Below are 16563 nucleotides of genomic sequence, written 5' to 3'. Positions count from 1 at the left end.
TCCCTCCATGATCAGTTTTTCACTAAGAACTGAAATGTCTTCTTTGGACAAATAGTCATTCCTTAGGGCAATGAGGCAGAGTAGACAGAGAATCAACTCTGGAGTCAGGGAATCTGGGTTCAAATCTAGCCTCAAACACTTGACACTCGCTAGCTGGATGACTTAGGCAAGTCACTTAATTCTAATTGTCTTGCATCCAGGGCCATCTCCAATTGTTCTAATTCATATCTGGCCACTGAACTCAGATGACTCCCAAGGAGGAAGTGAGACTGGTGACTTAGCATAGTAACCTCTCACTCAAATCCAATTCATGTGTATATCATGGTGTCATCTCCTTGAAGGCATGATCTTCTTGGAGAACAAAGGACAAATAGCAATAGCCATTCCTTAGTCTTGATAATACAAATATCCTTGTCCTCTATGACCTTACACCTGCACCTGCATATCCGTAGGTAACATCCTCCTAACTAATTCTTTATATCTTTGGTCCCTTTTCCTTTAATCCATCTTATATTCCCCTGGCAGGTGATTTTGCTAAAACGAGTTGAATAGAATCATAGAATGTTAGAGTTGAGAAGAACTACATGGGTCATCTGGCCCAACCTATACCTAACCAAGAATTTTCTTTACAATAATCCCAGTAAGTGATCATCTAGCTTTCTCCTTCAGTTGAAGGACCTTAAATGAAGGGGACACCACCTGCTGGGATAGCATATTCCACTTTTGAATAACAATGTCTTTTGGGAAATTCTTTCTCACATTAAGCCCAAATATGCCTCAGCCATTTCCCCAAAGTTCCTAGTTCTATTTAGAGACAAGCAGAAAAATCTATTCCTACTCTTTCATGCTAGCATAGAAGATAATCAAAAACAGCTTATTTTCCTATTCTCCAAATAAATATCTTCAGATCTTTCAAGTGCTTATCACTTGGCATCATCTTCAGTCCTTTCATAATCTCAGTGGTCTTTCTGTGGCTACTTTTCTGTGTCTATCCTTAAGTATGATGCAGAGAATGAAAACAAGAGCCCAGTAGGGTCTGACTGGTGGCAGTAGCAGGATGATCTATCAACTTCCTTATCCAGTACAAAATACTTGTTTTTTTTTTTTTCATTTTAGCAAGGCAATGGGGTTGTGACTTGCTCAAAGGTCATATAGCTAAGTAAGTATTAAGTGTCTGAGGCTGGATTTGAACTCAGGTCTTCCTGACTCCTGGGTCAGTGCTCTATCCACTGCCCCTACATCATGCTTTTCTTACTGAAGCCTAAAATGATACTCCCTTTTGGGGCTGTACCATTGATTCTTTTTTTTTAATTTTTATTTATTTAAGGCAATGGGGTTTTTAAGTGCCTTGCCCAAGGTGACACAGTTAGGCAATTATTAAGTGTCTGAGACCAGATTTGAGCTCAGGTCCTTCTGACTCCAGGGCTGGTGCTCTATCCACTGTGCCACCTAGCTGCCCCTGTACCATTGATTCTTGTTGAGATTGCAATTCATTAATATCCCCATCTTGTAAAGACTACTCTCTGGTTACATTTCCCTTACTTTTTGCTTTGGAAATCCAAATATAGGTCTTGATAGTACTCTCTAATATAACTCATCTTAATAGACTCAACCATGCCACATCATTCCCAAATTATTGATGGAGTTAACTGGGACAAACCAAATAGGGCAGAGAGGAAACAGATTTGGCAGGTTCTCTGAGGGTTTGATTCTTTCTGTCAATGACAATGGAACTGTGACACTTTAACTATATTGCTTCAGTATTCAATTTGAGAAATAATTAATTAATTGAGAATAAATTTAAGAAGATGATATCAAGAAAAATGATTATATTAAATTAAGGATGTGTAAAAATATGTGTGCTGAGGAGAAATAATTTTGAAAGCAATGAGTAATTAATTTTTAAACTATTTCGGATGAAGGAGGATACCAAAAGAATGGAAAAGGGAGGGGGGACCTCATATATTATTGCCCCCCCCAAAGGCAACTGAGATCTCCATAATTACCCACCCATTCATTTGCCTACTTTACAATTTCTATTAAAATCTTTATGTTAATCTGTATGTGCTTGATGAAAATGTGAGAAAGGAACAAATATGTTTTCATAGATGATTTTCTATAGCAAACCACATCTTAACAGTCACAACTTACAGAAAAGTCAATGCAAAATCACTGTTTACTGTTTGTTGACTACAAAACAGCATTTCAGTCAAGAGAGCAAAATACAGCTGTTGAGGCCTTCTTCCTAAAGATGCTTCTCTGGCAGATGGGGATCAAACAAGATTCTCTGGTGAATGCTGACACAGAGAGTAAAGATCATACAACTAGTAAAATGTCAGAATTTGAACTTGAATCCCTCTTGACCCCAAATCCAGTGCTCTTTCTATTATAACATTCAACCAAATGAATAGTGTAATGTGCCATAGTACTGTAGTTCAGAGGAGATATTGATCACAAGCCCCAGAAGTTGTAGACGTATGCATATATCTGTATCTACATGTGTGTTTATATGTTTATGTGTATATGTATGTGTACTATGTGATAGGAGCTTTTCAAGGTATTGGAGATACAAAGACAAGGAGTTTAGGAAGTAGAGAAGGTTCCCTCAACTGGAAAGAACAACATGTACATAGATAAGTGAATATGAAATTTTAAAATGAATAATTTGTCTGGGGCGGTGAGAGTGGGAAGGGGAAACTACTAGAAGAATGAAATAAGTCTCTAATAAAGGATGGCACTTTAGCTGAGCCTTGAAGGGGAAGAGTTTTCATAGGGCAGATCTGAGGAGGGAGTAAAAACGAGCATGGTGGATGATGCTGAGACCAGATGAGGAACATCAAAGAGGTCAGGTTAAATGCGATGTACTGTTCATGAAGAGTCACTGTGATCAGCACAAACTGATCATCTGAAACCAGAGAGTAAAGGACATTATCCGATAGAGGGGTTTGTATGTTAACCTTTTATGATATTTTATGAAGGGGTCATAGATTGATAAAGTGGCAGCGTGTAGTGGGGAGTAGAGGAAGACCAGATTAGAGCCAGAAAAAATGTCTTAGAGATGATTCAGTAGTTCAGATTTAAGGTGATGAAGAGTAAAGAGAAAGTCAAAATGGAAAGAATGGGGTAGGGGGACTGAACCACATTATGAAGAAAGACTCTCCAGCCCTTCATGCATGAGTCCGTTTGGAGACAGGTATGAAGAAGTGTCAAAGCTGACATTTTTAGTCTTGATAAAAACAGGAGGTTGAGGGAAGGGACAGGGGGCAGGAAAAGAGAGCAGTTCTAGAGGAAAATCCCAGAGCTGCCCTAGGAGATGGAAGTTTCTGGGGTTAGTCCTAGTTTTCTTAGCCCAGGTTTTCTTCGGGAGCTTTACAAGGGTCCCCACTATGTTAAAGAAGTCAAATTTTATAATGTTAACATATACTAAGGTGTCTTTTCAAAATATACTCTTAACTTTATTCAGCTTTTATAATGTGCTTTTCAGTTTGATAACACCCTCATCAGCACTGGCACTGGAGTTAGGAGGACCTGAGTTCAAATGTGACCTCAGACATTTAATAATTGCCTGGCTGTGTGATCTTGGGCAAGTCACTCTTAGCCCCATTACCTTAAATAAATAAATAGAAAATACCCTCATCAGTGTTTCAGACACCTGTTTCAAAAGCAGAACAAAAGATGGACATATCAACTAAAGGGTTTGATGCTATTGGCACACTCAACCTCTCCCTCCCTACCCTCCTCCTTTTCACTCTCTGTCTGTCTGTCTCTCTTTCACACATACACACAGACACATAGACACACAGACACACACACACACACACACACACACACACACACACACACACAGACCAGGAGAAAATTGGTATAGGGGACTTTAAAATTTATAAAAGGGGAAAGGTGGTGTTTTAGCTCTAAAATACAACACTGCACTGTGAGTAGAGTGCTGGAAACTTGCCTGCTGTTTCTTCAGTCCTCTTAGAGTCTTCAGCTGGGCCTCGAGTTCCTCTATTTCCTTCTGTTGGCTGATAAAGGATGCTTGCTGTTCTGATAACTCCATTCTAAGGGAATCTAGGGACAAAAAGGCAAGGAGATTAGACAAGGAGTGAGGAGGTGTCAGACCTAGAGGGACTAGGCAGTGAAGATGTGGCTGAGGTTTGAGTTTTATATCCTGATTTCGCCCACAGGATTCAGAAATGCTTTTCTTTCTTTTTTTTTTTAAGATCTGAGCCTCTCCCCCCTCTTTTTCCAGTCTCCTCTTAAGGGTCCAAGCTTTGCCTAGAAATGATTAGTTTGCTGCATCAGGACAAGAGATGTACCCTGCCAGCACCCAGGCTAAGTCTCTGTGTGGATCTCTTCCAGAGAGGAAAAAAAAAAATGGAAGAGCTACTTTTTATTATGAGGAAGTCACAAAGGAGCTGGTTAAATTTTTATTCCATTTCTTAAGTGGAGAACATGAACAGATCTCTTTCACATAGTCATAAAGAGTTTGGATCAAATCAGAAAGACCACGGCCAGTTCATTAATTAAAGAAGAATGTGATGAGGAAAGATATAAAACACCACATATCCCTTCCCCAAGATATATAATATATCTAGGTTTCATCCTTGTTTCCCAATATGCCCATGGTTGTGCTAGGCTTTCCTCTCTCATACACAGACACACACATAAGTATGTGCATGCACATGGGTGCATATATTTGTCTATATTGTACTGTGTGCATGTTTATGTTTAGATGGGTGTATCTGTATAGCCATACATGCACTTATTTTTATATGCATGCAATGCATGCAAATATGTCTTGCATGCATATATTTATAGATGTGTGTATGTTTTCATGTTTATGTTTAAATAGATAGGTATATATTTATGAGTTAAGTGTGGATAGATGCATGCATGCGTGATATGTGTATATGTGCATGTGAGTAAAAAGTATTAAGAGATCACAGAAGGCAAGAGCCCAAGTCTGCAGGACTGCATTGGGAGGAATTGAAACAAATAGAAAATCCTCCCACTTCTTGGGTGGTATTTGTGCCCATGTGTGCACACATGTGTGCGTGTGCATGTTAACAGCATGTATGACAACATATAATGCACAGCCATGCACCTCACTTGTCTGCTTCTGCTATCAGGACATCCAGTCCAACAAGCGATTATGAAGCGTCTGTGTCCAAAGGGCCACCCTAAGCCCTGGGGGTCCGTGGATCAAAGGAAGGCCAGTGCCCACCCCCAGAGAGCTTCCTGCCAGCATCCCAGAGTCCGACTCCTCTTTCTCCATCACCCCGACCTCCCCCCCACCTTCCACCCAATGAGGCACATAAAGAGTTAAGTCACGCAGTCCTAACTATATTGAAAACCTGGAGGGGTCAGACAGGGCTTATCCAGTTCCTCTGTGTCTCAGTCACCCCGTTTCTGGGCGCCGGAGTACCTAGCAAGAGGCTCTGCTGCTTCTGGACCCTCTCCCGCTCCACCTGAAGGTCTTTGCTGGCCTTTTCTTCCAAGGCCTGCAGTTCCAGCTGGTGAGACTGCAGCTGCATCTGGAAGGTGTGGCTGTACTCCTTCTTGAGGCGTTCCTCCACCTCCTACCGGCAAAGGAAAACAAGAGAGAGCGAGAGAGAGAGACTCCAGACTGAGGAAGAGCCTTGGCAAGCACCCAGGAGGGCGCAAGGGCCTGCTTAGACAGAAACCCCAGCAGCTGCTTTAACTCAGGTTGGACAGTTCCTCTGAGGGAGCACTGAAGGAACTGGGCAGTTATTTGTCCCAACTGGTCCCCATTCAGTGGTGCAGGTGTGAGCCTCCGTCTTCTCCAGCACCCGGTGCTTTCCTCCTCATTATACCTCACTCGTTCCCTTTCCAGTCACTAAGGAGAGCCGTCAAAAACCCACCATTTGTCAAAATCAGACAAAAACCTTCCTTCTGATTGCTCCAGTTAGAAACATTTTACTCCCCCTTCATCCAATGCACCGACAAGAGCGATCAGGAACCAGCCTTCAGGGTCCTTCCCACCCAGAGAGGGCCTGGCCCTGAAATGCTCTGTCCATAGTTACTGTGGGCTGGGCCACACTCTGACTGGGACGTGTGACTTCTCATCTGGGGCTCCCTATATCACGCTGTCCCTCCTTTTCCTCCTCCACTACCCAAACTACTCAGTGTTAGTTAGGGCTCCTGAAATGCTTAAACGTAGATGGCAGCAGTCGAGGGGGACTGCCTTTTCCCCTTCCCTCACACACTTGTCCCTCAGCACCGGTCCCAGGTGACCTTTAGCTTCTGAAGCTAAAATGGGCTCATTTATTACCTAGAGAGGATATACCTAATACAAATGAAGGAAGACTCTAAACCAGGGAAACTGTCCAACCCCAAACTATGGAGCAAGCTGCAAAAATAGGGTTTTTTTTTTCCATATTAAGTCATCAGATGACAGAAATACACCTGGTTATTCATTAAGGAGAACTAGGATATTCAAGTATGTCTTGTTCCCTCCAACGTTGACCTCAAGGAGGAGCCCCAAGATACCTGTGGGTGTCTGCCTCAGGCTGAGACCCTGAGGTTAAAGGCTCATAAGTCTGACCTAGGGCTGGAGGCCTTGTGTTTTTATTGCCATGGAAACATTACCTTCAGTTCTTGGTTTTTAACACCTTCCATGATCTTTAAGGCTTCTTGATGGGAGGCCTCCAGCTGGGATTTAACAGTCTGGCTCTGCTTGATATGATCTTGAAGTTCCCGAAAAAGCTTCTCCCGTTCTTTGTCAGATAATTGCTTCAGCTCCTGAAGATCCTCTCTGTAGTTATGGGCAGACTGCTCCAGAGCCTGCTTCATCTGGGAAATCTCCAAATAATATGATCATTCACTCAGCACCCAGAGAGCTCTTACCCACTGGTGGGTTGTTTTTTTATTGGGGGGGAGGTTAGTTTGCCCTAACAAAAGCGCACTGCAGAATTACAGTTCACTGGGAACCTTCTGTCCTGAAAAGTACCATCATCATCAAACTTCAAGGAAGAAACAAGAGAACAGAAATATGCAGTCATGGGAATAAACAGTCCCAGGAAGGGTGCTCATGTGGGTGACATGGGTCAGATGGAGGAAGTAAAGGCAGAGGAAGGGCAGGCAGGAAGGAAGAGAGCAATTTCACTGAGTATAGTCAAGTAATATTAAAAATGAGGTATAAAGGTAAGGAGGTTGAGGCTAGAATCAGGGGGTTACTAAGAAGAGATCTGACATGACAGGCACCTTGATCCTGTATATAGAACACTTGGTGTCAAGAAATTCTGAGTTCAAATTCTGACTCAAATACTTATGAGGTATATGACTCTGGTCAAGTCATTTAACTTTCCTCAGACTCAGTGTCTTCATCCTCAAAGTGAGGAAAACCATAATTCCTGCCTTGTTTGTTGTAAGGATCACAGAAGATACTTATATAAAGTATGCTGCAAAACTTAAAGCATTATAATTTAGCTATTATTATCTACAGTGAAACAGCAGAATAGAAACTTCCTTCAAGTACAGAGGGGCTTCCATCATGTGAGCTCCAGAATGAGAAGACATGGGTTTGGGAAGTAGGGGAGAAGAGGCATAGCACCATAGCTTTAGCATTAGAAGGATTTAAAAGGCCATCAAGTTCAATTCTCTCATTTTACTGATGAGAAAACTGAGGCACATTGACTTTAAGTGGTTTGCTCAGGAACATAAATGTCTGATGCAGAAAATGAACCCAGGCTTTCTGAATCCCAAGTCTGGGAAGGATTCTAAGTCTTTCCTAACTCTATCCACTATTACATGCTGCCTCTACAAGTAAAAGATAGATGGAAAATAGGATCTAGGATCAAAAAGACCCTAAGCACTCCCCCACCACTGCCCCCCACAACACATGTGTGCGTAAAGAGCTTCATTTGTACCCAAGATATAAAGACAAAAACTAATGCCAGTTGAATGAAAGATGACCCTAGGCAACCCATGGAAATGATACCATTCTACCTGTGCTTGCAAACTGGCTCTCTGGTTCTGCCAGTCTTCTGGTAAAGTCTGGGTTTGAGATGCCTCCTCTTTCAGGAAGGGAGACTGTTTGTTATCTTTCCATCTGCAGGGTCTTTCCAACCTTTAAAGATAGAGGGATAATATTGGGTATTAGAACTTCAGAATGAAATTCAACAGATTTATGAAGTTTCTTATATAGGAAACATATACAGTAGGTATTAAACATAAAGAGACAAGAGAAAAACAATGCATACCCTCAAGGGGCTTACATTCAAGGGGGTTGGCAGTGGAACAGGACAACAAGAAGATAATACAACTAGCATTTATATCACACTTTGAGTTTTGCAAAGCACTTTACACATGTTAGCTCACTTGGTCCTTTGCAACAACCCTATGAGGTGAGTGCTACTATCCCCATTTTACAGATAAGGAAAACTAAGGCACAGAGAAATTAGGTGACATTCCTAGGGTCAGACAGCTAAGAAAGTATTTGAGATAGGATTTGAGCTCAGTAGTTCTTGATCCAAGTCCTGCATTCTAGCCACTATGCCAATTAGATAAATTGTATGTGTGTGCATATCATATGCTATAATAAATAGTTTATAGTATACTATTTAATTGTATACTATGCAAATAGTATTTGGCGGCTAGGAGGCACAGTGAGTAGAGTACAAACCCTAGAGGACCTGAATTCAAATCCAGTCTCAGGCACATCAGTTGAGTAACCCTGGGCAAGTCATTTAGCTCTGTATGCCTCTGTTTCCTCATCTGTAAAGTGAGCTAGAGAAGCAAATGGCAGACCACTCCAGTATCTCTGCCAAGAAAAGTCCAACTGGAGTCATTAAAAGTTGGACACAATCCACCAAAAAGCTTTGTATTAATATATGTTTATATATATAGTGTAGATAACATATGGTATATAATGTAATAGTATATATGTAAATAGTATGTAATAAATACATATGTGTACATTTACTACATATATAGCAAATACAAGATAATTTTGAGGATTAGGGAGGGCACTAATGGGGATCCAGATGGGCTTCTCACACTAGAAGAAATTTGAGCTAAAACTTTATAAGAAACTAAAGATTACAAATAGCAGAGGATGAGGAGGAAAGGCATCCTGTGCACAGAAGAAAAGGAACAGAGAAAATTCTGAGGCTGGTGAAAAAAATATCATATTCATGCAAAGCAGCAAATGCAGTACAACATTTCCTTTGACTCTAAAGTACCTTCCGGAGACCTTAGTCCTTGCAGATAAAAATGACCAGGGCACTGCCTAGTTCAGAAATAAAATAGTCTTAATGGGGGAAGGGGGGGGTAATAGGCTGAAATGGGCTCTCTGAGCAATTCTGGATGGCAGATGCCACAATGGTAAAAGTGTCAAGGCAATAACATTGCTGATGTCAAAGGTCCAAAGGCAGGATTACCAACCCAGATGTGGCCATCTATTTCTGCCAAGTTGAAAATTATAAAGAAAAAGTGAGAAAAGTCTCCTTTAAAGTCAACCTTTTAGTAATGTGATTAAATAGGCTAAAATCATTATGAATTATATAGGCATTAATATAGTTTTATTTGGTCTACACTTGAATGAGAATCCGAGTGATTGTTGACTACCTGCCCAGAGGGGATAACGGCAAGCATGCCTGTGAGCTCTGATAGACACTTCCAAGTTTTGTCAAAACAGATGGAAAACTATTGTCTACTTCTCATGACTTAGGTGGGCACAAAAGAAACTCCCAGTGAGGAACAAAATAGTCTTGTTAAGAATGAGGATCACACAATCTTGGGCAAGAAAATGAAGGTCATAGGGCACAAGTGGACCTTTCATCATTGCTGTCCATCAGTGACAAGATATTCAGAAGGATCAAGCCCATGTTATAATCTTGGTCCATACTGAGGATGAAGTGCCCTAAAACCTCCAGATCTTTTTCAGATAATTGCCCTAATAATCATGTACTCCTTAGAGCTGTACTACCACTTCCAAATCTGTACCCAATACTGTCACTCAACAAGCCCTCTTCCTTTTTAAATCTATGCTATCCAGCTGGCCATCAGGGCACTTCCCAAATCTCTCCTGAGTAGCCTCAATTCTGCAATGCCAACTGTATACTTAATATTTACATGGGCCTTTGAATGTACATAATAGAAAAGGCAGAGGGAAGAAGTGTAATGAAATTGGGGGGGTCTCTGTTATGTACAGCTTACTGTGAAGTATCTATAATAGGATCAACCCATAGCTTTTGAAGTTGTCCTAATTATCTGGAATATTTTTCTGGTCTTCCTTCTGTTCAAAATTTATGTTTTTAAACTGGAAATTTAATCATAGCACCATAGATTTAGAGCTGGAAGGGACCTTAGAGGCCACTGAATCCAACTAAAGCTCAGATTAAATGACCTCCATAGTTAGTGTGCCTCACAACTGGTACCTATTAATGAGATGATCAACGACAATTCTGGGAGTCTTAATTTCCTCTGGAAAATCAGACCCCCTCTGCTTATCTCACAGTTTTGCAATGAAAACCAAAACAAAAAGTTCATAAGACTCTTTATAGCAAAGTAAACTGTTATTAGTCAAAGGGATAATGAGCCTCTCTACCTTTCTTCCTCTTCGCTGAAGGTTTCTATTTCTGCTGCTAATTGTTCTTGGTATTTTCTTCCTTCAGGTGGTGTCTTAGAAAGTTCATTCTGTTTGAAGCATTGTTCCTAAAACGACAAAGAGAGGAAAAGGGGAATGAAGAAAAAGGGAGGAAGGAAGAAAAATAAAAAAGGAGGAATCAATGGAGGAAGGGAGGAAGAGAAAAAGGGAGAGAGGGAGAGGAGGAATGAAGAAAGGAAGGAATGATAGGGAAGGGAATAGAGAGAGAAAAACAGAGAAAGAAAGAAGAGCAAGAAGAGTCATTTTTTTCTTCTCCAACTTTTTTTTTTATTCAGACACTGTTCATCCTCTATGGAGAAAGGAAAGATGAGGGACCAAGACAGAAAACTCCATAGGATCTGTACTCTCTAGACCAGGTCACAGTTATTTCTTATTGATATTTTATTTTATTTTTCCAGTTACATGTTATGGAAAGTTTTTTTTTTACATTTAGCCACATGCATATTTTTAAGTTGCACAATTTTCTTCTACCCTCTCTTCCTACTCCCCTCCCCTCAGTGGTGAACAGTCTAGTGAACATTGTATATGTACATTTGTGTTTAACATGCTTACATACTAGTCATTTTCTGTGTGAAGAAAATGAAGAAAACCATGGAATAGGAAGAAAAAAACAAGAGAAATTTTTAAATAGCGAATTTATGTTCATTCAGATTCTGTAGTTTGTTTTGTTTATTTTTTCCTGCATCTTTATGAGACAGTTATTTCTTTTCAACAATAAATGTGCAGAGGTCATGAGAACAGGGACAGAAATAGACAGTATTGAGAGTATTGGATTTGGAGTTGGAAGACCTACTAGATTCAGGTCCCAGTTGTATCCCGTATTCCTTAGAACACTATGGACAAATGACAAGCTCTCTAGGTTTCATTTTTCTCATCTGCCTAACAAAAAGTTTGGTCCAGATGATTCTAAGGCAATTTTCACTCTAATTTTTTTTAATTTTAAAATTTATTTATTTTCATCCATTTGTACATGCATATTTCCAAGTTACAAAATTTCCCTACACCCTCACTTCCTAACCCCCCCCACCTCAGCAGGGAACAGTTAGGTTAGCATTTTACATATATATTTTGTTAAACATATTTACAAATTAATAATTTTTGGCATGAGGAATTAGGATTAATGGAAAAAGATACATAAGAAATAATTTTTATAAAGTGTTCATCAGATTAGGAAGGGTTTTTTTTCTTTGTGTTTTGTTTTATTTTGTTTTTCTTCCTCTAGTTGGGGGATAATATAACCAGTCAAATACAGTTGTCCTAGCTCTCTGTAATGTTGAGAGGAGTTGCTTCCATCAAGATTGTTCATCTCATAATGTTGTTGTTGATGTATACATTTTTCTCTTGGTTCTGCTCCCTTCACTCAGCATCGATCTTATAAATCATTCTATGCTTCTCTAGAGTCCAACCATTTATGGTTTCTTATAGAACAATAATACTCCATAGTATTCATGTACCATAACTAGTTTAGCCATTCCCCAATTGATGAAGACATCCCTTCAATTTCCAATTCTTTGCCACTACAAAAAGAGCTGTTATGAATATTTTGGAACATGTAGGACTTTTCCCATTTTTTACAATTTATTCTGGATATAGACTTAGAAGTGAAATTGCTGGGTCAAAGGTATGAACAGTTTTATTGCTCTTTGGGCATAGTTCCATATCACTCTTCAGAAAGGTTGGATCTGTTCACAACTCCACCAGCAATTCATAAATATTCCAATCCTCCCACAACCTCTCCACATTGATCATCTTCCCTTTTTCTCATGTTGGCTAATCTAATAGGTATGAGATGACACCTCATTGTTTTAATTTGTATTTCTCTAATCAATAGTGATTTGGAGCATTTTTTCATATGATTATATGTAGCTTTAATTTCTTCTTTTTGAAAACTGTCTGCTCACTCAGATACTTAATAATTACCTAGCTGTGTGACCATGAGCAAGTAACTGCCTTGCAAAAACTAAAAAAAGAAAAAGGAAACTGTTCATATCTTTTGACCATTTATCAACTGGAGAATGACTTGTGAGCTTATAAATTTAATGCAATTCTTTCTATATTTTTGGAAATGCAACTTTTATCAGAACTCCAGGTTGTGAGGATTGTTTCCCAGATTTCTACTTTCCTTCTAATTTTGGCAGCATTGATTTTAATAGTGCAAAACCTTTTTTTAATTAATATAGTCAAAATCATTCATTTTGCAATTTATATTATTCACCAAGAATGAGGTTAAAAGAGCTACACAATGCTGTGTAGTTTCTTTCATGAAGTCCTTCAATAAAATCACAAAGTCTTTCTAGGCAGTAATTAATCCTATAATGCTTATATCTATAAGGTCCAATGTTATACACTGAAATTACTTTTAAAAATATAGAAACATATGAAAACCTTAATAATCTTCTTTTGATCAAGCAATCCATAGTCGTAAGAAAAATTGCTCTAAATCATTACTTATTATAGAAATGCAAATTAAAGCTTCTCTGAGGTACCACCTCACACCTCTCAGACTGGCCAATATGACCAGAAAGGATAGCAATCATTGTTAGAAGGGTTGTGGGAAATCTGGGACATTATTACATTGTTGGTGGAGCTGTGAACTCATCCAACCTTTCTGGAGAGCAATTTGGAACTATACCCAAAGGGCAACAAAAATGAGCATACCCTTTGATCCATCAATACCACTACCAGGGTCTATACCCTGAAGAGATGATGAAAATGAGTAAAAACATCACTTGTACAAAAATATTCATAGTAGCCCTGTTTGTGGTGGCAAAGAATTGGAAATCAAGTAAATGTTCTTCAGTTGGGGAATGGCTTAGCAAACTGTGGTATGTATGTCATGGAGCACTATTGTTCTATTAGAAACCAGGAGGGATGGGAATTCAGAGAAGCCTGGAGGGATTTGCATGAACTGATGCTGAGTGAGATGAGCAGAACCAGAAAAACATTGTACCCCTAACAGCAACATGGGGGTGATGTTCAACCTTGATGGACTCACTCATTCCATCAGTGCAACAATCAAGGACAATTTGGGGCTGTCTGCAATGGAGAATACCATCTGTATCCAGAGAAACAACTGAGGAGTTTGAACAAAGACCAAGGACTATTACCTTTAATTTAGAAAAAAAACTGATATCTTATTGTCTGATCTTGCTATCTCTTATACTTTGTTTCTTCCTTAAGGATATGATTTCTCTCTCATCACATTCAATTTGGATCAATGTATGCCATGGAAACAATGTAAAGACTGGCAAATTGCCCTCTGTGGGGGGTGGGGGGAGGGAAGTAAGATTAGGGGAAAACTTGTAAAACTCAAAATAAATAAAATCTTTATAATTAAAAAAAAAGATCTTTTCATAAGATCAAGATGGATCATTGTTTTATCATAAATGCATTAGGATATCATAATGATATGCTATATATGGAACTGAGAAGTCAGAATGCCAAAATGGAAGTGAAATTTAGAAATGACAAATTTGACCATAATTTCATTAAGTATTATTTCAAACAGAAGAGTAATAGTAACACAAAATTTCCTTTCTGGAATCAATTTTAGAATTGAGATTCCATTTCAGAATTGGAGCTTTCTACAACAAGTGCCAAATTATGCTTGAAAATAAGGAGTCTGATTGTTACGTGATAAATTAATGATGAAGTCTTATTGTAATAACATAAATGGAATGGAGACCTAAGAATGCAAAAACAGAAAAGAAATTTAGAAATAAAAATATTTGGTTTGACCTTCATTTCAATAACAAAAAAAGATTTTTGCATCAATATTCATTAGGGAGATTGGTCTATAATTTTCTTTGTCTTTTTTTGGTTCTCCATGGTTTAAGTATCAGCATCATGTTGATATCATAAAAGGAGTTCTGCAGGGCTCCTTCCTCTCCTATTTTTTTAAAAAAAAGTTTATGTAGAATAGAAATTAATTGATCCTTAAATGTTTGTAAATTCATCTGGACCCGGAGACTTTTTCTTAGAGAGTTGATGATTTGTTCAATTTCTTTTTCTGAAATGGGGTTATTTAAGTAATTTATTTCCTCTTCTTTTAATCTGGGCAGTTTGTATTTTTGTAAATATCGATCCATTTCACTCAAGTTATCCAATTTACTGGAATACAGTTTGGCAAAGTAACTTCAAATTATCTTTTCAATTTTCTCCTTATTGGTGGTTAGTTTATCCTTTTCATTTTTTGATATTGGCAATTTGATTATCTTCTTTCTTTTTTTTAAATCAGATTAACTGGAAGTTTGTCTATTTTATTGGCTTTTTCAGAAAACCAGCTCTTAGTTTTATTTATGAAATCAATGGTTTTCTTGCTTTCCATTTTATTAATCTCTCCTTTGGTTTTCAGAATTTCTAATTTGGTATTTAATTGGGGATGTTTAATTTGTTCTTTTCCTAGCTTTTTTAGTTGCATACCCAATTCATTAATTTCCTTTTATATTTTATTCATATAGGCATTAAAAGATATAAAGTTTCCCCTCAAAATTGCCTTGGCTGCACCCCATAAATTTTGGTATGATGTCTCATTATCATTTTCTTGGATATAATTATTGATCATTTCTATTATTTGCTATTTGATCCACCCATTATTTAAGATAAAGTAATTTAATTTCCAATTAGTTCTTAGTTTATCTTTCCCTGACCCTTTATTACATGTAATTTTTATTACATGAGAAATGTGTAGTTATTATTTTTAGCTTTCTGCATTTGATTATAAGGTTTTTGTGCCCTAGTACATGGTCAGTTTTGGTGAAGATGCCATGTACTGCTGAGAAAAAGGTATATTCTTTTATATCCCCATTGAGTTTTCTCATATCCAACGTTTCTAAGATTTCATTCACCTTCTTAACTTCCTCCTTGTTTAATCTTGTTGCTAGATTTATCTAGTTATGAGAGAGGAAATTGAGATCTCCCATTATTAAAGTTTTTCTGACTATTTCTCCTTGTAATTCACTCAACTTTTCCTCTGGGAATCTGGATGCTATACCACTAGGTACATACATGTTTAGTAATGATATAGCTTCATTTCCAATGGTGCCTTTTGAGAAGATGTACTTTCCTTCCTTATCCCTTTAAATGAGATTGATTTTTGCTTTTACTAGAGATTAGGATCACTATCCTAGACTTTTTTTACTTTAGCTGGGGCATAATATATTTTGCTCCAACCTTTTACCTTTACCTTGTGTGTGTCCCTCTGCTTCAAATGAGTTTCTTGTAAACAACATATTGTGGGATTCTAGTTTTTAATCCATTCTACTATCCACTTCCATTTTATGGAACAGTTCATCCCATTCACATTTTTTAAGGTTTATTTGCAAGGCAAATGGGGTTAAGTGGCTTGCCCAAGGCCACACAGTTAGGTAATAATTAAGTGTCTGAGACCAGATTTGAACTCAGGTATTTCTGACTCCAGGTGCTCTATCCACTGTGCCACCTAGCTGCCCCCATCACATTTACATTTGCAGTTAAGATTACTAATTCTGTATTTCCCTCCATGCCATCTTTCTCCATTTATATTTATCTCTTTCCTTTTCTCTTATTCCTCCTAACCAAAATTTTACTTCCTTTACCCTTTGACTTTTCTTTTAAAAATTTAACTTTCAGTTTATTTTCACTTATTCCTTCCCTTCCCTTTTATCAGTCCCCCTCTTCCCTGTAGATTAAGTTTGATTTTTAAACCCAAGTGGGATTGTATCTTATTCCCTCACTGAGTAAATTCTATTTACTCAGCATTCACATTCTCCCTTCTTTCCCTCTAAAATTATAAATCTTTGTGCCTCTTCCCTTGGTGTTATTTATTGCTCTAATATTATTAATCAGGTATCACCAATCACAGTTTAATTATTTGATTGCTTGATAAACTACTATTGTTATGAAGATATCACAGATTGTTTACTTTATTGCTTGATAATCAGCATTGACTCAAA

The 16563-nt window shown here is 38.2% G+C and overlaps 1 protein-coding gene across 1 annotated transcript in view; it reads right to left on the bottom strand.

The window, feature by feature from the left end:
• FAM184B (family with sequence similarity 184 member B) overlaps positions 1-16563 on the bottom strand; it is a 136806-nt gene that overhangs the window by 14314 nt on the left and 105929 nt on the right. The window contains exons 7-11 of the mRNA XM_074229732.1: positions 10571-10677; positions 7969-8089; positions 6610-6822; positions 5426-5579; positions 3956-4068 (exon numbers count right to left, since the gene is read on the bottom strand). Coding sequence (XP_074085833.1) covers positions 3956-4068; positions 5426-5579; positions 6610-6822; positions 7969-8089; positions 10571-10677 — 708 coding nt within the window. The remainder of the gene's footprint in view (positions 1-3955; positions 4069-5425; positions 5580-6609; positions 6823-7968; positions 8090-10570; positions 10678-16563) is intronic.

Source organism: Macrotis lagotis, chromosome 3 (genome assembly GCF_037893015.1).
Source record: "Macrotis lagotis isolate mMagLag1 chromosome 3, bilby.v1.9.chrom.fasta, whole genome shotgun sequence".
Lineage (NCBI taxonomy): Eukaryota > Metazoa > Chordata > Mammalia > Peramelemorphia > Peramelidae > Macrotis > Macrotis lagotis.
This window is presented reverse-complemented; position numbering and strand designations above follow the sequence as displayed.